The sequence below is a fragment of the Dermacentor albipictus genome, chromosome 5 (assembly GCF_038994185.2).
Source record: "Dermacentor albipictus isolate Rhodes 1998 colony chromosome 5, USDA_Dalb.pri_finalv2, whole genome shotgun sequence".
Taxonomy (NCBI): Eukaryota; Metazoa; Arthropoda; class Arachnida; order Ixodida; family Ixodidae; genus Dermacentor; species Dermacentor albipictus.
Genome location: NC_091825.1, coordinates 39,569,598 through 39,593,067, shown reverse-complemented (window position 1 = coordinate 39,593,067; position 23,470 = coordinate 39,569,598). Strand labels below are relative to the sequence as shown.

Genomic DNA, 23,470 nt, shown 5'->3' with positions numbered 1-23,470 from the left:
ATTCCTAAAATTACTTTCCGTGAAAATCGCCAAAAGCCATGGTACACCAAGACACTTAAAACATTAGAAGGCAGAAAAAAGCGCTTCTTTCGTGCTGCTAAGGTAAGAGCATCGGCTAATGCGTGGCAGCGGTACTATACTGCCGAGAATGCCTACCTGATTGCTGTGAGAAATGCTAAGTTCAAATTTTTCAACAACGATTTGACAAAATTGCTAAATGATAACCCGAGAAAATTTTGGAAGGTCATCAACCCTGTCGAATCGCGCGCTATCACTCTGACCAACGAATTTGGTGAAACCATCGGGGACCTCGAATGCGCTAACACCTTCAACATTGCTTTTAGCACAGTTTTCACAAAAGAACCCAGCACACCTCTGCTTACGACACCAGCTAAAACTCTGTCTACTATGCCTGCTATCACAATAACTCATGACGGAATTTTATCCTTGTTAGATAACATTAAGCTTTCTTCATCGACAGGCGTCGATGAAATCAATTCCAAGCTGTTAAAGAACACCAGATATACCATTACTGCGTATCTGTGCATTTTGTTTTCTCATTCACTCTCTGTAGGTCACTTGCCAAATGATTGGAAAGTGGGGAAGGTTGTTCCTGTCTACAAATCTGGTAAAAAAGATTCGCCACTAAATTACCGCCCCATATCATTAACGAGCGTCCCGTGCAAAATCATGGAGCATGTCATTTATTCTAATATCATGGCATTTCTCGATAAAAATAACTTTTTTCATCCATCTCAGCATGGCTTTCGAAAGGGCTTTTCATGCGAGACCCAACTGGCCATTTTCATTCGTGACTTGCATGTTAACCTCGACACCAACATACTAACTGATGCAATTTTCTTAGATTACGCAAAAGCGTTTGATAAAGTGCCGCATCAACGATTACTTTTAAAACTAAACCAGTTAAACCTGGACCACAACATTCTGATTTGGATCAAAGAATTCTTGTCTAACCGGTCCCAACACGTACTTGTTAATAATCATACCTCCGACCCTGTTCCTGTAACATCTGGTGTACCCCAAGGTTCTGTTCTCGGTCCTCTCCTATTTCTAATATATATTAACGACTTGCCTCAACACTTGTCTTGCCAAATCCGAATGTTAGCTGACGACTGTGTAATTTACCGATCAATTTCTAATCATTGCGACGCAGCAAAACTTCAGCATGATCTAGACCGTGTCCAGTAATGGTGAGACCGCTGGCTAATGACCCTTAATCCGACTAAATGTAAACTTCTTTCCATTACTCGCCAAAAGCACCCCGTTACATTCCCGTACATAATTGCTAACGAACCTATACAAGCAATAACATCGTTCAAATACTTAGGCGTTACTTTGTCCAACGATCTCTCATGGCATGCACATACTACAAACATCATATCATCGGCAAATAGAACTCTCGGTTTTCTGAAACGTCACCTTCGCAACGCTCCCCAACACGTTAAATTACTAGCCTATAAGTCACTTATCCGTTCAAAACTAGAGTATGCGTCACCCATATGGTCCCCACATCAAGCATGCCTCGTAGATGACCTTGAAGCGGTACAAAATCGTGCCGCCAGATTCATTCACTCATCTTATTCTCACGAAATCAGTGTTACCGCCCTCAAAGCGGAATCTGGGCTGCAAGCTTTATCCCTCCGTCGACGCATAGCAACACTTTGTCTATTTTATAAGCTTTACCATTCATCACTTAACAGTGCCCCTTACATAACACCACCCGCATACATATCTCCTCGCACTGGTCAGCAACTGCAACTTTCCCGTACACGTACAAGAACTGTTAATTTTTCAGCATCTTTTTTTCCTCGTGCAGCCAAAGACTGGAACAGCCTTCCTCGCAATATCGTCGTTCTCACCTGTCCATCATCTTTTTCTACCAATGTGACTGAGTACCTGTTGTCACAAATTTGAGTGTTATATTTTTATGTACACCCACCCCTTATGTAATACCCCCTTGTGGGGTCTTTAAGGTAAATAAATGAAATGAATGAAATGAAATACGCAATGCCTCATAACCTCGAGCGTACCGGAATATTGGAAGAACGCTAACATAAACCTAATCCATAAGAAAGGGGACGCCAAAGACTTGAAAAATTATAGACCGATCAGCTTACTGTCCGTTGCCTACAAAGTATTTACTAAGGTAATTGCAAATAGAATCAGGAACACCTTAGACTTCTGTCAACCAAAGGACCAGGCAGGATTCCGTAAAGGCTATTAAACAATAGACCATATTCACACTATCAATCAGGTGATAGAAAAATGTGCGGAATACAACCAACCCTTATATATAGCTTTCATTGGTTACGAGAAAGCGTTTGATTCAGTCGAAGCCTCAGCAGTCATGCAGGTATAACGGAATCAGTGTATAGACGAGCCGTACGTAAAAATACTGAATGATATCTGTAGCGGCTCGACAGCCACCGTAGTCCTCCACAAAGAAATTAACAAAATCCCAATAAAGAAAGGCGTCAGACAGGGAGATACGATCTCTGCAATGCTATTCACCGCATGTTTACAGGAGATATTCAGAGACCTGGAGTGGGAAGAATGGGGGAGGAAAGTTGATGGAGAAAACCTTAGCAACTTGCGATTCGCTGATGATATTGCCTTGCTTAGTAACTCAGGAGACCAATTGCAATGCATGCTCACTGACCTGGAGAGGCAAAGCAGAAGGGTGGGTCTGAAAATTAATCTGCAGAAAACTAAAGTAATGTTTAACAGTCTCGGAAGAGAACAGCAGTTTACGATAGGTAGGAAGGCACTGGAAGTGGTAAGGGAATACATCTACTTAGGGCAGGTAGTGACCACGCATCCGGATCATGAGACTGAAATAACCAGAAGAATAAGAATGGGCTGGGGTGCGTTTGGCAGGCATTCTCAAATCATGAACAGCAGGTTGCCACTATCCCTCAAAAGGAAAGTGTATAACAGCTGTGTGTTACCAGTACTCACATATGGGGCAGAAACCTGGAGGCTTACGAAAGGGTTCTGCTGAAATTGAGGACGACGCAACGAGCTATGGAAGGAAGAATGATCGGTGTAACGTTAAGGGATAAGAAAAGAGCAGATTGGGTGAGGCAACAAACGCGGGTAAATGACATCTTAGTTGAAATAAAGAAAAAGAAATGGACATGGGCCGGACATGTAATGAGGAGGGGAGATAACCGATGGTCATTAAGGGTTACGGACTGGATTACAAGGGAAGGGAAGCGTAGCAGGGGGCGGCAGAAAGTTAGGTGGGCGGTTGACATTAAGACGTTTGCAGGGACAACATGGCCACAATTAGTACATGACCGGGGTAGTTGGAGAAGTATGGGAGAGGCCTTTGCCCTGCAGTGGGCGTAACTAGGCTGATGATGGTGATAATGATGAATAGGACTACTTTCGAATGAACAAAACAAAAGAAAGGAAACGGCACAGAGGGCTATACTACGAGAGCTATATGACTGATAATTTTCTATGTATGTATTTATTCATCTCATCTGTGGGATCGCATGCACGCGTTGTTGCTTTGTCTCTAAGAATCAAGGGAAGGAAAGCAAAATTGCAGCGCCGTGGGTTTAAAGCGCACCCTTGGTAGAGAAACGGAAGGCGATATAAGCGTGCGTGGCTATGATACGCACACGAAAAACTGCCTGAAAATAGTTAGACTTGAGGGAAATCTTCGTTAACAAACGATAGCACAGCAATGAGCATTCGAATATAATTATAGCCCTAATAATAATTGTAAATATTCATCTCATCTGTGGGATCTAATGCGCGCACTGTTGCTTTGTCTCTGGGTGTAGTAGTTAAAAGAGCCAGTTTAAGGCGATATAAGCGTGCGTGGCCATGATACGCACACGACAAACTGCCTTAAAATATTTAGACTTGAGGGGAAAGCTTCGGTAACAAGCTATAACACGGCAATCAGCACTCGTATACGACGAGAGAAATGGTTGAGACATGGAAAATTCCCTTGAAATAAATATGGTTTGCGAGACAAATGCCTGTAAGTATTGAACCTCTTAAGAGATGAGGGGGGGAATATGCGCTCACCGAGAAGGCATCGTCAGCACGGGACCACCGCCAGGCCTCTTTCTGAGATGTGTGGAAACTTCGCGGCCGGAACGAAGCCTCCCTTCTCCACCGGCCCAGAGTGGGATACGCGCTTTCCGATCGCTCAAGGTTGCGAGGGCACAATAGTAAGCTCTAGCGTCTAGGAAAAGCTTAAAGGGGTGTGAGGGCGGCACGCATAGCGTGGGGAGCTAGCCGCCAGAATATCTATCTCAAGGACTGCTGCTGACGAGGGCGAAATAGCTTCGTGTAATTATAATAACCCTAATAGGACTACTTTCGAAAGAACAAAAAAAAAGAAAGGAAACGGCCCAGAGGGCTATACTACGAGAGCTTTATCACTGATAATTTTCTATGTATATATGTATTCATCTCATCTACGGGATCGCATGCGCGCGTTGTTGCTTTGTCTCTAAGAATCAAGGGAAGGAAAGCAAAATTGCAGTGCCGTGGTTTTAAAGCGCACCCGTGGTAGAGAAACGGAAGGCGATATAAGCGTGCGTGGCTATGATACGCACACGAAAAACTGCCTCAAAATAGTTAGACTTGAGGGAAATCTTCGTTAACAAACGATAGCACAGCAATGAGCATTCGAATATAATTATAGCCCTAATAATAATTGTAAATATTCATCTCATCTATGGTATCTAATGCGCGCGCTGTTGCTTTGTCTCTGCGTGTAGTAGTTAAAAGAGCCAGTTGAAGGCGATATAAGCGTGCGCGGCCATGATACGCACACGACAGACTGCCTTAAAATCAACTGGTACTAAATATCATTGACAGAAGGACGGCATTCTAATTAACCTACAATATAAACCATAATTGTCTAGGTGACACCCCAAGTAAAGGCAAACTGACGAAACTAAAGCATGACGAACAAAAAAACAGGGATAACGCAAAAATCTAAATGATGTCTATGAGATATTCTATCTCAGTGTCACTTTGTGCTATATAAAGTTTGCTGATGCAGTTGGCTCCGGCCGCTTTGATAAAAAGGCTTTAACAATTTCATCATTCGTTCTGTCCCTAGCCTTCTTTAGAAACTGTGCTCTGGAATGCTAGCGACAATATAATTGCTTAATGAGCTCCACTGACAAGCCTACTGCTTTGTTACGTATATTCAACTGGTGTTCCTTAGCCATTTCATCGAAACACCTCCCAGCCTGTCCTATATACTAGTGACCACAGTTCATGGGAAGTCCGTAGACAACATTGGAAGTGCATTGCTTTTACCGACTCCTGTGATTCATCATGCTGAGTGACCATGATTTATTCTTCACTGCGCAACGTTCTGAAAATTTTCATTGTGTCAAGAAGACCACTTGAACATTGGGCTTTGATGCCATCCTCTTAATGGTATGGGATACACGGTTAACATAGGGGATCACATGAATGTTCGGTCTTTGTTTTTTTTTGGTGTATCACTAGCTTCAGGCTATCAGCACCTCGCAAACTTCAGGAGTGAAGTGTGGCGGATAGCCCGCTACCTTAAGGCGAACCACCTCGATATGAACACTACCCGACATGACATGACCATGTGACACGTTTAGGGTTAAATTGACATAATTGACAGTTATACCTTATTTACTTACTCAGAATGTAGACTACTAAAATATATCAGGGCGTTATTTGACGTTGGGTTATACTCTCAGCAAATGTGGTCCTGTGTGTATTGGAGCCGCATATTCAGAAGCTGAAACTCATTGTTTGCTGACAGACTTGACCCAGACTTGACCTTGGTGTCACGGCAACTTGATCAAAATGTTCGATGGTTCTCTGACATCGAGACTCATGGTAGTGACCATATTCCCACCTACTTAAGTATCACTGGATTCGGAAGCTTCTCCTCTTGTACTTCCCGACAAGTATATATAAGGTGGTCAACGTATAAGACAAAGGTGGAAGAGGCATGCAAAGAAGGATTTACCGGCACCATTGAGAATCTTATTACAAGTGTACTGGAATCGTCTAAGTACACATTTACATCCGCTAAAAAACGTACGGATTTTGACATGGAGCTTGAGCGACTTCGAACCATTCGCAGAAGAGCCGAGAGGCGATACAGGCGCACGAAGTCAATTCATGACCTTAGAGTCGCTCGAGGTATACAGAAGAAAATCCAACGTCGTATGGACAGACTGGAGGAACAACGGTGGAAGACGTTCTGCGAATCACTTGACCCCCGCAAGCCACTGTCTATCATATGGAGGACGGTGCGCGGCCTTGGCTCGTCTCCACAGCAACGACACCCATTCTCATCCCTAGCCCTCTATCAAGGTCGCTCACAGGTCGATATAGCCGAAGACTTCTGTGTGAAGACTGCGGGCAGTGTGGTCACCATCAGTGGCGAAATTCTGGGTGAGGTTCCTGCGACACGCTTCCCGGAATTGAATGTGTCCTTCTCACTTGAGGAATTGGACGCTGCTCTGGCCTCATGCAGGCGCTCATCGTCGCCAGGACCAGACGGCATCACCTACGCTGCTTTATGCCACCTAGGTGAAGATGGCCGAAGCAGACTTCTGGAATGTTATAACCAGTCATGGACTGATGGCGTCGTTCCTGAGCGGTGGAAGTCCAGCCGCTTGATACCACTCCTGAAGCCTGGAAAGTCGCCACTTGACCTAGCGTCCTACCGACCCATTGCGCTGTCCAGCTGTGTTGGGAAGGTCATGGAAAGAATGATTCTCACCCGCCTAGAATGGTATCTTGAGCGCCACAACGTATACCCCGATGCCATGGCTGGTTTTAGAAGAGGCCGTTCGTCTATTGACAACGTCATCGATCTAGTCACGTCTGTACAACAAGAAAAACACCACAAGCGTATACCGGTTGCACTATTCCTCGACGTGAAAAGTGCCTACGACAATGTAACGCATGAAGCCATCTTTGATGCCCTGGAAAATAATGGAATTGGTGGACGCATGTTTCGGTGGATTCGGAGCTATCTATTCAAAAGATCCTTCTTTGTGCACAGTGCAGATGGCCGAACTACTGACCATTACACTTATCGTGGCGTCCCTCAGGGTGGGGTTCTTAGCCCCACTTTGTTCAACCTTGCAATCCTTGGCCTTGCCGACGTTCTACCGCATACAGTAAACCTCTCAATATATGCTGACGACGTATGCATATGGGCCTCGGCAGTTACACGTCTCCAGGTGCGTGCACGGCTCCAAAAAGCAGTGACTCTAACATCATCGTACCTGCGTGCGCAAGGCCTAAGCATTTCGACCGAGAAGTGCGCCTTAGTCGCCTTTACCCACAAGCCCATGACCTGGTACCCCATTTCTATTGACCACCAACCAATTTCGTACGCAAAAACTCACCGATTCCTAGGCGTTATTATAGACAGAGACCTTTCATGGAGCCCCCACATCTCATACTTGAAGAAGAGGCTTACTTCTATCTCCCATATACTAAGGTTTCTTGCCGGTAAAACGTGGGGCACATCCGTGGCATCTATGCTTCAAGTATACAGGACGCTCTTCCTAGGATACTTGCGATACAGCACACCAGTGCTGTCCAATGCTAACAAAACTAGCATCCATGTCCTACAGAGCATTCAAGGCCAAGCCCTTCGAACATATCTGGGGCTACCTCGAAATGCTTCAACCGTGGCAACAATTGTCCTCGCGAGAGACAACCTAATAAGGACCTATATAGATATCGACACACTCCGGGCGCATGTTCGCCATATATCCAGAGTCCCTGACCACCATCTCGCTCACTTGCCTGAGAAAAGACCCAAGGCAGCGTTCTCCAGATCGATTGCGGCTAACCGGCACTCTTTGTCTTTGAGGCACTCACCCGCAACAAGAACGCCATCCCCTATGTGGTGCTTGAAGAAGCCTCCTGTGTACCTTGCTGTTCCAGGAATAGTGAAGAAAGCTAGCCTGCCCACCGCGGCTCTCAAGCAGACCACATTGGAACTTCTACATTTTTCATATGCTAACCGAATTCATGTTTACACGGATGGCTCCGTGTCCGAAAATTCTACGGGTGCCGTTGTTCTACCATCTCAATCGGTCGTCATCAAGTTCAAAACTTCCCACGTAACGACATCTACAGGTTCTGAACTGGCCGCTCTTCGCGCTGCTGTCGAATACATTGAAAAAGAACCGCCCAACAAATGGGCAATATTTTGTGACTCGAAAGCAGCCCTCCAGAGCTTGCGAAGCTTACGACGTGGCAATTATGAACAGCTGGTGTCACAAATCAACGAAACCTGCCATTGCGCATCTGAACGAGGACATGACATCATATTTCAGTGGCTGCCGGGACACTGTGGCATCGTTGGTAATCGCCTCGCCGATGACGCTGCCCGACGTGCCCAGGCTGGCTCACCGACAGTCCTTATACCTTTATCCAGAGTCGACGCTGCAAGAGAGCTTCGCAGTCTTGCTCGTGCAATCACGTTAGGTTGCTGGCATACACCACAGAACTCTAAGTGTCGTTTATACAGTCTCGACCCATCACTAAAACTTACATTACCAGCGAACCTTCCACGACGTGACGCAACACTGCTGTGTCGGCTGTGGGTAGGAGTAGCATTCACCAACTCCTACAGCTACCGCATTGGGATGGCGGATTCACCAATGTGCGCTAAGTGCAAGTGTGAAGAGACCATCAATCACCTTCTGTGCCACTGCTCTCGCTTCGATAATCAACGTGAGACTCTCCAGTGTGCATTAAATAGACTGGATGACAGGCCATTCACGGAAGCGAAAATCTTGGGAGCCTGGCCTCACAGCTCATTGGCCCAAAAAGCAGTTAGAGCGCTTTTTCGCTACCTGAAGGCAACGGACTTGAGTGCCCGACTATAGACAACCTACACTTAAGTTCTCTCTCTTTCTCTTTCACTCCCCATTCCCCTCCCCACGCGTAGGGTAGCAAACTGGACTCAGTCTAGTTAACCTCCCTGCCTTTCCGTCTTCCCTTCTCTCTCTCTCTCTCTCTCATTGTTTGCTGGCTTTTCATCTCTGTATTTTGAACCACTTTTATTGAGAAAGACATTGGTATAAATAATGGGGTTGATGGACTCATTCAAAGCGACTTTGAGAGCTCTTGAGAGCTATTTGAGTGAATGTCGACGGGTTCGGTGAAGTAGAACTTACAAATGCTACAGGCTTAACTAGTGAGAATTTCAAAGAATTGCTAGTTTTATTCAGTTCTATGATTGTACAATTATAATGTATACTTCAATGTGCAAAAAAGTATATTTGCATTTTTACAGACGTAGCAGCTGTTGTATGTGGCATTCTCCTTCTTTTCACACATTTTGAGACCAGACTGTAGGAGCGAGAGGTCTAAATTTGTAGATGGATGATTTTTTTACTGTATTAAAAGGGCTTTCGAGTGAGGTTATCAACCCCATTATTGCTAATGTTGTCACTCTTTTAGTCTATGAAAGCAGCTTAAGATACTCAGATGAATAGCCAACAAACAATGAGCTTCAGCGTCTGGGTACGAGGCGGCAATTCCCACTGGGCCACATATTCTGGGAGTATAACCCAAAATGAAACACCCTGCAATATCTTCATTGTTCTTCATATATCTTCATATATATATATATATATATATCTTCATAAAAAAACAAACAACAATAATGTGATTCCCTATATTCACTGGGTATCCAATATCACAAAGAGGATAGTGCCAAAGCTCAATGCTCAAGGGGTCTTCCCAGCGTTGTGCAACTTATTAAAACGCTGTTCATGACTAACATGGAAATATGCTCACCCTGCATGGCGAATCGGAGAACTCGGGTGATGCACTTCCAATACCCGTGAACTATGGTCATTAATATATGCGACAGACTGGGAGGTGTTTCAATGAAAGGGCTAAGCAACACGATGTGAATGTTCCTAACAAAAAAGGAGGCTCTTCAGCGGAGCTCTGTTAGCAGTGAGGTTGTACGCTGGCATTCCAGAACACAGCCTTTAAAGAAGGCTATGGACAGAACGGAACCTGAAATTATTAATGCCTTCTTCTTCAAAGGAGCCAGAGACAGCTCAGCCAGCAAACTTTCTATCGCATTAAGTGACGCTGACGTAGAATGTCTCAAAGCATTCATTTAGATTCCTGCTTTACCTCTGTTTTTTCGCTGATCTTGCTTTTCCTTTGTTAGTTTGTCTCTACGTGAGGTATCACCTAGAAAATTGTGGTCTATCTTGTAAGTAAATGAAGTGCTTGTCCTTTCCGGCATACTATACTATATCATTTGCTAAGTTTGGTACATATTGCAGAAGCTAACCTTTCTCATTCTCCTAGCATATATTGCAAGGGTTCAGTATGTATTTTGCAGAATGATAGAAAGATACCTTTACCACACAAGCGCTATAATTCATACGCCAAACTATAATTACAGGAGCACATCTCGTTTTCGAAGAAATGAGCTTAAAATTTCGGCTTTGATTCTCTTGGAGGAATAATATTGTTACGAAGAGTTGCGAAGAAATGGTTTTATTTACAGGCGATGGATGATGATCGTAGCGTGATAGTAGCGCAGCTCGGCCTCTCCAACTCTTCGTCCTCTTCGTCTTCCCTTCTTTTCTCTTGTCCGTGCCTTTCGTATCTGTTACATTTCCCCGCAAGCAGACGAAGCCCGTGGGGCTAGTCAGAATGTACAAGCAGGGTAGAAAGGCTTCAGGCGAGCAATGTGAGTCAGCTGAGTTCTGCATGATCGCCGACCGTTGCACAGTAGGCGAGCTATGACGTAAGTGAGTTCGCTGAGGCGGTCCACAACTACAAATGGGCCTGAATAGTGTGACAATATCTTTTGGCACAACCTACGCTTGCGTTGCGGTGTCCAAAGAAGGACCAAGTCACCTTTTTCCAACGATACTTGTACGTGACGGTTGTCGCATCGCTCTTTCGAACGACTTTGCGAGGCCAGAGTACGAAGACGAGCTATTCGACGCGCTTCTTCGGCGAGACACAAAGTCTTCAATACAGACTCGTCACTGCGCAGAACGAACGGTAAGAAAGTGTCCAGAGGGCTTCGCGGTAACCTGGCATAGAGGAGATAAAATGGGCTATAGTTCGTGGTTTTGTGTTTCGCCGTGTTGTATGCGTAAGTGATGAAGGGCAGCACGTCGTCCCAGTTCTTATGATTGGAGGAGGCGTACATGGCAAGCATGTTGGTCAGCGTTCTGTTCGTCCTTTCAACGAGGCCATTGGTGTGTGGATGATACGGCGTGGAATGACGGAACTGGGAAGTGCACAAACGAAGTAGCTCTTCAATGGCATCAGCAGTGAACTGGCGACCACGGTCGCTGATGATGACACGTGGTGGGCTATGACGAAGGACCACGGAACGCAACAGGAAGACCGCCACGCAAGCGGCGGTGGAAGACGGTATGGCTGCAGTTTCTGCATACCGTGTAAGATGGTCTACGCAGACAATTATCCAACGGTTCTTGTTGCTACATAACGGGAATGGACCCAAAAGGTCAATGCCTACTTGCTCGAATGGCGTGTTGGGTGGTGGCAATGGCCGAAGGGGACCCGGGGCTGCGGTGGTCGATCGCTTGTGACGTTGGCACGTTTCACAACTAGTGACATAGCGCTTGGTTGTTTGGTACATCTTGGGCCAGTAAAAGCGCTCCTGCGTGCGGTGTAGCGTTCGTACGAAACCGAAATGGCCGGATGTCACATCGTCATGCATGGCGCGTAGAACGTCGGAGCGAAGGCTCTCCGGGACAACAAGCGGAAAACGCGCTCCATGCCCGGAATAATTAGTTTTGTAGAATAATTTATCACGGACGGTAAAGCGACCGCTGCCTTGAGAAGTACGGGCGGCGACAAAAAGCGGATCCAGGGTAACATCACTCCATGGTTCTCGCTGAAAGTCTGCCGCGTCAGGGAACGTAGAAGTAACAGCAGCGAGACAGTCGTCAAAATTCTCAGCATCACAGTCGGTAGCCGCAAGAGGAATCCGAGAGAGGCAGTCTGCGTCAGCGCGACAACGGCCACTCTTGTACGACACCACAAAGTCGTATTCCTGGAGGCGCAGCGCCCAACGTGCGAGGCGGCCAAAGGGATCACGCAAACCGACCAGCCAGCATATAGAATGATGGTCGGTGATAATCTTGAAGGGTCTACCGTAAAGATAACACCGAAACTTCTGTATGGCGAAAACAGCTGCCAGGCATTCCTGTTCCGTAACCGTATAATTCCGTTCAGATTTGCTCAGGCAACGGCTGGCATATGCGACTACATGTTCTGCGCCATTGTGACGTTGTACAAACAACGCTCCTATCCCTATTCCACTAGCATCAGTGTGAACTTCAGTTGGGCAAGACGGATCGAAGTGACGCAAGAGCGGTGCTGACGTTAGTATAAACTTCAGTTGAGAAAATGATGCGTCACACTCTGGTGTCCAATTGAAGGATGCATTTTGTCGCAAAATACTTGTCAACGGGTAAACGATGCCGGCAAACCTGGGAACGAAACGACGAAAATATGAACGTATGCCAATGAATGAGCGAGGTTCTCGTGCTGATTGTGGTGGCTTGAAGGAGCTCACACCTTCAATCTTACGAGGATCGGGTCTGACGCCATCCTTGTCAACTAAGTGTCCCAGGACCAGTGTTTGACGTTCGCCAAAGCGACATTTCTTTGAGTTTAGAACCAGTCCAGCTTTCTCGATGCAGTCGAGAACAAGGCGTTCATTATGTTCTTCAAGCGTGCGGCCAAAGATTACAACATCATCGAGGTAACACATGCATATCTCCCACTTCAGGCCACGTAGTACTGTGTCCATGAATCTTTCGAAGGTGGCAGGAGCATTGCAAAAGCCAAAAGGCATAACATTAAATTCGAATAGGCCATCTGGAGTCACGAAAGCGGTCTTTTCTTTGTCGGCAGGGTCCATAGGTATTTGCCAATACCCCGATCGCAAATCAAGTGCTGAGAAGTAAGAAGCAGCGTGTAAGCAATCAATGACGTCATCTATTCGCGGTAGAGGATAGACATCCTTCTTCGTCCCTGCGTTTAGATGTCTGTAATCCACGCAGAATCTCCAGGAGCCATCTTTTTTTCGGACCAGGAGAACAGGGGCTGCCCATGGACTAGACGACTCTTGAACGACACCTTTGTCCATCATCTCCTTGACTTGTTGTGCAATAACTTTTCGCTCGGTGGATGACACTCGGTAGGGCTTCTGGCGGATGGGGTGTGTGGAGCCGGTATCTATTCTTTGACGAGCGCGGGACGACGGCAAATGAAGGGGTGCATCTCAATGCGTGAAGTCGAATGCAGCCTCATGCTTGGCAAGGACATGTACCAGTGCTTGCCGTTCCGACGTACCGAGAGCCTTGCTGATCATGCCAAGCATTAGCTTTTCAAAATGGCTATTATCGCAAGGAGAGCAAGCTGTAGAGACGTCCGTAGTTAGGGCCGCCATTGAGTTACATGCGGCTTCATCGAAGAGAGCGATTTTCATGCATCCCATACCATCCCATGGCCCAGACCTCACATATGCTAGCAACCTCATTCTTCATGTGGACTGAGAAATCCTCTTCAATGTCTCAAACACAGAAAAAGGCATAGCTGCGCTGATTGCCGCACACTGGTTGCTCAACATCGAGTACCCACGTAAAGTATTCAACATTCTTGTTGCAGTGGAGTGGCTCCTCCTCGGTCAGCGTGTCACAACGCCAAGGATGCCAGTAGTCGAACTGCTAAACACTTTTAAGAAAGCCTAAAAAAATTTTATTTGATTTTCACAGTCAGCGTTCAATCATACCGTTTTTAGACTTTCTAGCAACATTGATTTGTTTTATTTCTTTAGTCTTAATGAGGGGGTATGTTGCAAAAGTCGTAGTTGTCTGGTGCGCCACCATCAGAAAGTGATCAAGACTTTGCAAACGGTCCAGTTTGTACACCAAAATTTAGACACAAAGACACATTCAGCCACTTGACTCCCTCATTTAAACTCCACATAGAATGAAACAACCAGAATATCAAGCCGTCATAAAGAAATGCCTGTACAAGAAGGGCAAGTGCATCATGAGAACACTCTCTGCCGCAAGGCGCACTGAAAATTATGCCAGGCCAACTGCCGGGGGGATCGCAACATGTCGAATCGACCGGTAGAATCAAGCGAATGCGCCATGTATGGAGACTAGATACCTAGAAGTAAATAAAAAAATATAAAGCTGGGCGCTCCTCAGAACCTGAAAGGTAGAAGGTAGAGGGGAGAAAGATCGCCACCTGCAACATAGGTACTGTAAAAAAAAAAAAACGCTACTCAATCATTACTATACAGTTTGTCCCTCATAAATTGAACCAAATTTTAAAAAATAAAAGGCACTCCGGATGTGAGTTGAACCAAATGCCTAATGTTGACATTGCCCTAGAGGTACTCAGTCTATTTTTATTTTTTCCTTAACTACCTGATCACTTGTGTTTGGTTAATCAACCTTTTAAGGATTGGCTGCAGGCCCCAAGTCTGATACGCAAAGTTGTAGAGCATATTGTCACGTGGTCGTGACGTCAAAGAACACAGTAGCAATACTGTGGAACACAAAACTAACTTTTATTGGGCGAACCTTTGCCCACAAAAGAGGCTACCCTTATAGCACAACGATAGCGGCGAACACGGTCGGCGATCGTCGAAAATCTGATCAGCGGGTCAAGCGCGTCGGCTTTTATAGATCAGTCGTGGAATCTTCTAGATTAACCGATGGCACCCGCGTGCCTTCCACAAAGATCTACACTATTTGCGTCGCGCATTCATGCAATCACATTACACAAGTTGCGGTGAAAGACAGTGGAGGGAACCATCGATAACATTCCAGAAACTTCTTTTACATGCAGGCGCGTCCTGCGCTGCACGATAACATTTGTTAGGCGGCCAAACGTGGTCGTCCGATAAAGATAAGTACACGTGTCAATATGGACAAACCTCTCAAACCTCTCTCTTTTTTCCGTGTTCCAAAGAAAGCCCGCCAAATATGAAGAAATACCACGTGACGGGGCACTTCCGCACTGTTATTGGGCTGCTCTCAATCGTGCGATGGGTGATCAAGGTCGGCTGCAGCGAGACTGGCCTGCGACAGGGCATTATGCATGGTGTAGGTACCTGGACATCCGGCTCGTATCGCATGACGGTGCAAATGCATGCTGACGGCCGAGCGTTGCCAAAGCGATCAGGTGTCAAAGGCCATGACAAAGAAAAGGCGAAAGCCGCATTTTCATTCTGCTTGAAAGAAGGAAAGGGTGGAGCACGTGGGAACGATGGAAGGCGATGACGTCTGCTGCAAGTTTGCATTTCTACACAAATGACATTGTAGTAGTTTTCGAAGTGAATGATGATGCTACAACTTTAAACCTTTGCGCTCGAATAAAAGCCGATAACGCACACGGGGACAAAGCTTACTAATGGAAAAAAAAAAAGCTTGGCTATGTTCAAGGAAGGTTGCGCACGCCTTCTTCACACGACGACTTTTCTCGCACGGGCGCCGTCTATTCTGCTTCTCACGCTTACTATCTGCCAGACATTCCCTTTTCATCTCACGCCCACCACGTGATGTGTGAAATCTGGAAAGGACTAATGGTGCCAGTGCTAAAGTTTGCAAATGCCACTGTATGCTTATTATTCAATATCTTGTAGGCGTTGGAAGTTAACCAAGGATCGGTAGGTTGGTTGGCTTTGGGCGCCCTCGGTAGAACCACAAATGAAGCAGTGCAAGGTGACAGGGGTTGGGTGTCTTTTGAATTCAGATAAGCACAGAGCAAAATAACTTTTGAATAAAGGGTAACAAGCATGGATGAAAACGAATGGGCAGCTAAAGTTCAAAAGTATTTCTACTTCAAAAGCCTGGACAGAGCATGGAGAGTGAAGTCAAGAAAGTTGGCGTCCGGGTACAGGGTAATTGAAACTGTCGAGATAAAACCAGGAGCAATGAGAGAGAAATTGGTAGAAACCGATACACTTTATTGGGCACAAGGGATAGAACCAAAAGGGGCGACTGTGATTTAGAAGAATGCGGGAGAGAAATCAGAAGGCAAAGCATGTACGATAACACAATGTACAGTGCCATGCTATTTATGGCGTGAGCTGGTTGCTACGGACAAAAACGTACCGGTTCAAATATTCGGAAATAGATGAAGCATGCGTATGTTGTAGCAATAATCCGTAGGTAAACCAGCACTCCACAAAGAATTCAATGGGGTTCACCGAATGAGAACCGTAGGTAACGTACACCTTCCAGGAATGCTTGGGCTTAAATTGGATGTAAACGCCAACGGGTCATCAGCAGAGATAAGTGGGAGGCACTTAGGGTATTGGTGAAAAAAGGCAGGGAAGAGATCGAGACGACGGTATCCTTTACAGTTATAGTCAGCGGTACAAAGCTTCTGAAAGGAAAAAAAAACATTAGGAGTGGTATAGAAAATTGTGGACAACGGGGACAGCACCTCTGAATAAATCAAGCAGGCTAAGTGACTGTCACCAACCCGTTTCAAAGGGCATACATTAGGTCGTCATCATTATGACTGCCAACATTTTCTCGGTTACGAAAGAGAGGTTGATGCTTTAATAAGAGATGAATTGGTAATTACAGGCTTGTCATCTAGTTCGACCAGGCATTTTCCTTTAGTTCCCTTTCAACATCACGCTGTGCTCCGGAACTGTGTTCATTCTACGCTGTTCAAATGGTAAATAGCTCTAACTTTACTTCGCCAAAAATACCCTAAACTTTAGGATAATTCTACGCTTCTGTAAAGTATGTTATTATATTTGCAGTTTGTATTTTTATTTATGTAATTATTTTGTCATGTGTCTATTTATCACTGTCTTTTTGCTCGATCACATAAAAATGCATCTAGCGGGCATTACAATGGAGGAGCAACTGACAAAGAACACCCAATCTACATTAGAGATAATGTACAATAGAAAAGACAACGTGCATCATACGAAAAAAATAGGGGTCACAGCAATGACACAGAAAGTTAAACAACCAAGATTTAGTAGTCGAAGAAGAGCATACAGAACATCAACCGTACAGCAGCCGGAAGTTCTTGCGGGATAACATTGAGATTGCACGAAAAACAATAAGAGAAAGTGAAACCATGTCAAATCATCGTGCAACCGGAAAGGTAGCATTACAGCTCAGCGTAGTTCGTAGCGTTTTCAAATATGATGGCGCATACTTGCTTGCGCACTACGGAAAGGTAATTGTTTCACCTAAATGATCTGCTTCCCACTCTGTCGTAGCACACATTTATGTTTTTCTTTCTATATGTATGAAGGAGCATAGCGGTGGTACGTTATCTCAGTGATTGAACATATGTCACACTTGTTTTAGTTCTTTGCACTGTGCCTGTACGCGAAAATGACATTCCTTATACATTTCCCCATGACACATTCCATAATTGAACATTTCGTGAGTGACACGACCTAAGTAAAATTCAATTATTTTTTAAATTTCATTTTCGGGCAGACATAATAGGAAAACATGGTTTCTATTGAACGCTCGCTTATGAGGTCCAGCAAATTTACGCTCTTGTTTGCTCCTATGGTATCATGCTGATCTTCAATCATAAGTCTGACAGAATGAGTGCTTTGTGACTGGACGTTTTAGCTGACCAGCGAGCCCTATAAGTGTTGGAAGACTGAAAAGCCACGCATTATTCGACCGCTGTGGAACGGCTGTTCTGAACGTAGCATCAAGACGCCAAAATGGTAGCAGTATGGTTCATCGTTGTGACCACTGTAGGTGTGCTATCCCTGCTGCAATCTCCTGAAGCACAGAGGGTTTCCGAAATTATAAGTCGTGATCTACCGGATGCATTTCAGGTGAAATAATTTCTCCTCTCATAAGACTCTTGATACCTCCTAACATGTTGCGCCGTCTAGAAAAAAAACTTCAATGAAGACTACGATATCCACTATAGTGCGAACTTTGAGCGCAGCTTTGCACGTGTTTTTATTTCTTGATGTATTGGGAAAGTTCTTGAAAAAGGCATGCAGCAGAGTCGGCGATCGTAAAAATCCTTATATATCGGACAGGCGCGTCGGCTTTGTACTTGATTCGTCGAAGGCACGAGTGTAGTCGCTGACGCCACGTGGCTTCCAGAAAGTACTACATAATTCGCGTCGCGCAAACAATCAGATTACAAAACAATCGAAAACAGTGGCAATCAAACTAGGTACGAACAATACCAAACCAACCTATCCAAACAAGCGTGAGCGAGAACCAACGCGGGCAGACGTTATAACGAAACGAGCGGTCCCGCTGAGCCCACATACGAGTACGCGTTGAGCACTCGGGTGGCTCAGCATCACGCCCCTCTCCTTTCTTCACGTCACTGAAGGGCCGACTTTCAGCGATCTCCGCCGTATCGTCATTCTTAACTCCCGCTCCACGTTCGCTCTTTCATCTTTCGCTGCGCACGTTCGCTCGGTGACGCCACCGACGCCGAGGCTCGTCGCAAGAATGGCCGCCTAAGAAATGCGCTTTAGTTAAGCGCATCCATTGCTCTCTATGAATACGGGCTACCAGTGGACCTGTGGAATAGATAAACCTATAAGTAACTGCGAAAGTGAACGTTTATTGAAACCAAACAATTCGTTTTCTGTTTCTGACTTCATTGCGTCACTCACTCTGTGAGAATATCAACGATAGCCTTATGATCAAAATAGTACGCGGTGGTTGGTATAGTAGATGAATTTTCCATGTTCCTGGCAGCTTCTAAGTCTATAGACATTATTACGGTTAGTTGCACTGCGTAAGTTTACTATTTCAATCGAAATCGGGCATTTCGAAATCTCAAAATGAGTTATCTGTGGTGTGGTTGTGAGCAACACTTCTTAGTATGCTTTTTAGTAGGTTGTTAATTTTATGTTTCCAAAATCCACTGCAATCCGCTGCGCATATAAGGTACAGCTAATGCCGTACCTTATATGCGCGTAGCCTAAAGCATGCACTATCACTTTTTCATTCTTGGTAGGTGCATACCTCCTTCTACGGTAAAGGACACATGCAACAATACGTAATCGCGCACAAATTCGAGCCATTTGAATATTCTATGATAAGTCAGTCTCAAAGTATACTTCAAGGTATTTCACACTATACGCATATTGTACTGGGGCATAAACGCAGTCTAAGCAATCAGAACCGTGAAGGAAGGCATGTTGACTTCTTACAAGAGCTTTTAACGGGTAATAATAATAATCATCATCATAATAATTTAATGATACCAATATTAAAGAGCCTGGTTAGGCCCACTGCAGGGCCGTAACTCTCCAACTACACCAGTTACGTAATAATTGTGGCACTGTTGTCCCTTCAAACTTCCTAATCTCATCCGCCCACCTAACTCTCTGCCGCCCCCTGCTACGCTTCCCTTCCCTTGGAATCCAATCCGTAATCCTTAATGACCATTGGTTATCTTCCCTCCTCTTTACATATCCTGCCCATGCCCATTTGTATTTCTTATTTTCAACTAAGATGCCAATACGTCGCAGTGTTCTGCTGTTTTCTTATTCCTTAACGTTACCCCCATCATTCTTTTCTCCATAGCTCGTTGCGTGTCCTTAATTTAGGTTGAACCCTTTCCGCAAGCGTCCAGGTTTCTGCCCCCTACGTGAGTACTGGTAAGACACAGCTGTTATACACTTCTCACTTGAGGGATAATGGCAACCTGCTGTTCAAGATCTAAGAATGGCCGCCAAATGCCCCCCAGCCCATTCTTCTCCTTCTGAATATTTCAGTCTCATGAACCGGATCCGGGGTCACTACCTGCCCTAAGTAGATGCAGTACCTTACCACTTCAAGTGCCTCGCTACATATCGTAAACTGCTCTTCTCTTCCGAGACGGTTAATCAGTATTTTAGTTTTCTGCAGATAAATTTTTAGACCCACCCTTCTGCTTTGTCTCTCCAGGTGAGTGAGCATGCATTGCAATTGGTCCCCTGAGTTACTAAGCAAGGCATTATCATCAGCTAATCACAAGTTACTAAGGTATTCTCCGTTAACTCTTGTCCCCAATTCTTCCCAATCCAGGTCTCTGAATACCTCCTGTAAGCACGGTGTGATTAGGATTGGAGAGATCGTATCGCCCTGCCTGACGCCTTTCTGTATTGGAATTTCGCTGCTTTCCTTGTGGAAGACTGCGGTGGCTGTGGAGCCGCCCTAGATATCATTCAGTATTTTTACATATGGCTCGTCTACACACTGATTCCGTTATACCTGCATGACTGCTGAGGCTTCGACTGAATCAAACGCTTTCTGGTAATCAATGAAAGCTATATGTAAGGGTTGGTTATATTCCGCACCTTTCTATATCATCTGATTTATAGTGAATATGATCTATTGTTGAGTAGCCTTCACGGAATCCTGCCTGGTCCTTTGGTTGACAGAAGTCTAAGGTGTTCCTGATTCTATTTGTGATTACCTTAGTAAATACTTTGTAGGCAACGGACAGTAAGCTGATTTGTCTATAATTTTTCAAGTCTTTGGTGTCGTCTTTCTATTTATTTATGATTATGTTACCGTTCTTCCAAGATCCCGGTACGCTCGAAGTCATGAGGCATTGCGTATACAGGGTGGCCAGTTTCTCTAGAACAATCTGCCCACCATCCTTCAACAAATCTGCGGTTGTCTGATCCTCCCCAGCTGCCTTCCCCTTTTGCATATCTCCCAAGGCTTTCTTTACTTCTTCCGGCGTTACCTGAGGGATTTCGACTTCCGCTAGGCTATTTTCTCTTCCATTATCGTCGTGGGTGCCACTGGTACTGTATAAATCTCTATAGAACTCCTCAGCCACTTGAACTATCTCATCCATATTAGTAATGATATTGCCGGCTTTGTCTCTTAACGCATGCATCTCATTCTTGCCAATTCCTAGTTTCTTCTTCACTGTTTTTAGGCTTCCTCCGTTGCTGAGAGCACGTTCAATTCTGTCCCTATTATACTTCCTTATGTCAGCTGTCTTACGCCTGTTGATTAACTTGAAGCCTGTTGAATAACTTGAGGCTTTCATACATTGGCGTTTCTTGATTAGATCTTTCGTCTCCTGCAATAGCTTACAGGTATCCTGTCGAATGGAGTTACCACCGACTTCTGTTGCACACTCCTTAATGGTGCCCATACGATTGTCGTTTATGGGTTGAGTAATAAGGTCCTCGTCCTGAGTTAAAGCCGAATACCTGTTTTGTAGCTTGATCTGGAATTCCGCTATTTTCGCTCTTACCGCTAACTCATTGATCGGCTTCTGATGTACGAGTTTCTTCTGTTCCCTCCTCAAGTCTAGAATAATTCAAGTTCTTACCATTCTATGGTCACTGTAGCGCACCTTGCCGAGCACGTCCATATCGTGTATGATGCCAGGGTTACCAGAGAGTAGAATGTCTATTTCATTTGTAGTCTCGCAATCATCAGCATACCTAAAAATGTATAGAGCCTTAGCTGCGTATCCTTTGTCAGGACATCCAGAAATATGTTTGTCATAAATGTATAAAACATCACCTTATACAGGAGCAATACATGAATCAGTACAAATACCGTAGTTAGGGTGGTGGTGTGACTAAAATCAACTGCTATGGAGCACAGATAAAATCCTAAAACTTTCATAAAGTTGGCATTGGTATAACAAGTAGAATTTTCAAAACAAAAACGACCAATGTCATCGATTCTTTCAAGGAGAACACAAGAAAAGTTCGTTTTGCGGAAGGGAATACAAAAAAAAAGATCTACTACATAAATAGAAAAGGTGTGTAGTGATTGGAGGGGTACTCATACATGATACGATAACCTAAGACACTATTCAACTTAGACACAAGGCAAGGGTCATATTGACACGTGTACTTATCTTTATCGGGCAACCACGTTTCGCCGCTTAACAACTGTAATCGCACAGCGAGGGACGCGCCTGCATGTATCCGACGTTTCTGGAAAGTTATCGACGCTTCTATCCGCGTGTCTGTTGTCGCCGAACCTTGTGTTATCAGATTTCATCGCGTGACACAAATGGTGTAGAACTTTGTGGAAGACACGCGGGTCCCATCAGGTAATCTGGAACATTCGACGACTGATCTATAAAAGCCGACGCGCTTGACCCGCTGATCAGATTTTTCGACGATCGCCGACTGTGTTCGCCGCTATCGTTCTGCTTTAAGTGTAGCCTGTTTTGTGGGCACAGGTTCGCCCAATAAAAGCTAGTTTTGTCTTTCACAGTACTGCTACTGTGTTCTTTCTTCACCGTCACTACCACGTGACATCTGGTGGAGGTGCTAGTGCGTTCATGTACCGAACGCCCCCGCAAAGCCGCGATCCAAGCCCGAAGCCCGAGGACAAAACCGACACCGCCCAAGACCAGTGTGCTAGCCGCAGACTGCAAGGACTGCCCCCAGAGCACGGACTTCTACCTGAGGCGACAAAGAAGATCGCGGTGAAGACAACCTCAATGGCTGCCCCAGCGTCCCCCGTTATCCTACAACAACCCCGGGACCCACCGACCTTCCATGGAGCAGCGACTGAAGACCCGGAATCCTGGCTGGAGACATACGAGCGAATCGCGACATTCAACAACTGGGACTCCGACGACAAGCTGCGGCATGTCTACTTCGCCTTAGAAGACACCGCCAGAACGTGGCTTGAGAACAGGGAGTCGACCTTGACTACGTGGGACCTGTTCCGTAGCGGCTTCCTGCGCACCTTTACAAGTGTCGTGCGCAAGGAGAGGGCCGAAGCTATGCTGGACGCCCAAGTGCAGCTACCAAACGAGAACGTTGCCATCTTTACGGAAGAAATGACCCGTCTGTTCCGCCACGCCGACCCGGATATGGCCGAGGAAAAGAAAGTTCGCCTACTCATGCGTAGTATGAAGGAGGAACTTTTTGCCGGGATGGTACGAAGCCCACCGAAGACCGTCGACGAGTTTCTTCGCGAGGCCACCAGCATCGAGAAGACACTCGAGATGCGAAACCGGCAATTCGACCGCCGCACGAACGCGACAAACTACGCCGGACTTCAGTCACTGGCCATCCACGACCTACGCGAGACTATCCGAGCTGTCGTGCGGGAGGAGCTACAAAAGCTGTTCCCATCATCACAGCCTCAAGTGGCTTCGATTGCCGATGCCGTGCGTGAGGAACTCCAACAACAACTTGGAGTAGCCCCTGAATCGCCGCAGCCCGAGCCGCAAGCAATGACCTACGCCGCCGTCGCACGCCGTCAAGGCCCCCCTCCGTGACCGCACCAGGGCCCTGTCACGCCGCAGTTTCGTCGTCCGCCGCCGCCGCCGCCGCCAGCACGGCCACCCGTCGCCCAGCGCACCTACGCGAGGAAGACGGACATTTGGTGAGCCCCCGACCACCGTCCGCTCTGCTATCATTGCGGAGAAGCCGGCCATGTGTATCACCGATGCCCATACCGGGAGA

At 45.8% G+C, this 23,470-nt stretch overlaps 1 protein-coding gene across 4 annotated transcripts in view; it reads left to right on the top strand.

Annotated features, from left to right (window-relative positions):
* LOC135896857 (uncharacterized) overlaps positions 1-23,470 on the top strand; it is a 102,837-nt gene that overhangs the window by 39,137 nt on the left and 40,230 nt on the right. The window contains exon 1 of one of the 4 annotated variants that reach the window (XM_065425359.1): positions 17,748-17,884. The exons of the other annotated variants lie outside the window; for them this stretch is intronic. Coding sequence (XP_065281431.1) covers positions 17,768-17,884 — 117 coding nt within the window. The 5' untranslated portion in view covers positions 17,748-17,767. Of the gene's footprint in view, positions 1-17,747; positions 17,885-23,470 lie in introns of those variants that run through there. 4 annotated transcript variants of the gene reach the window in all.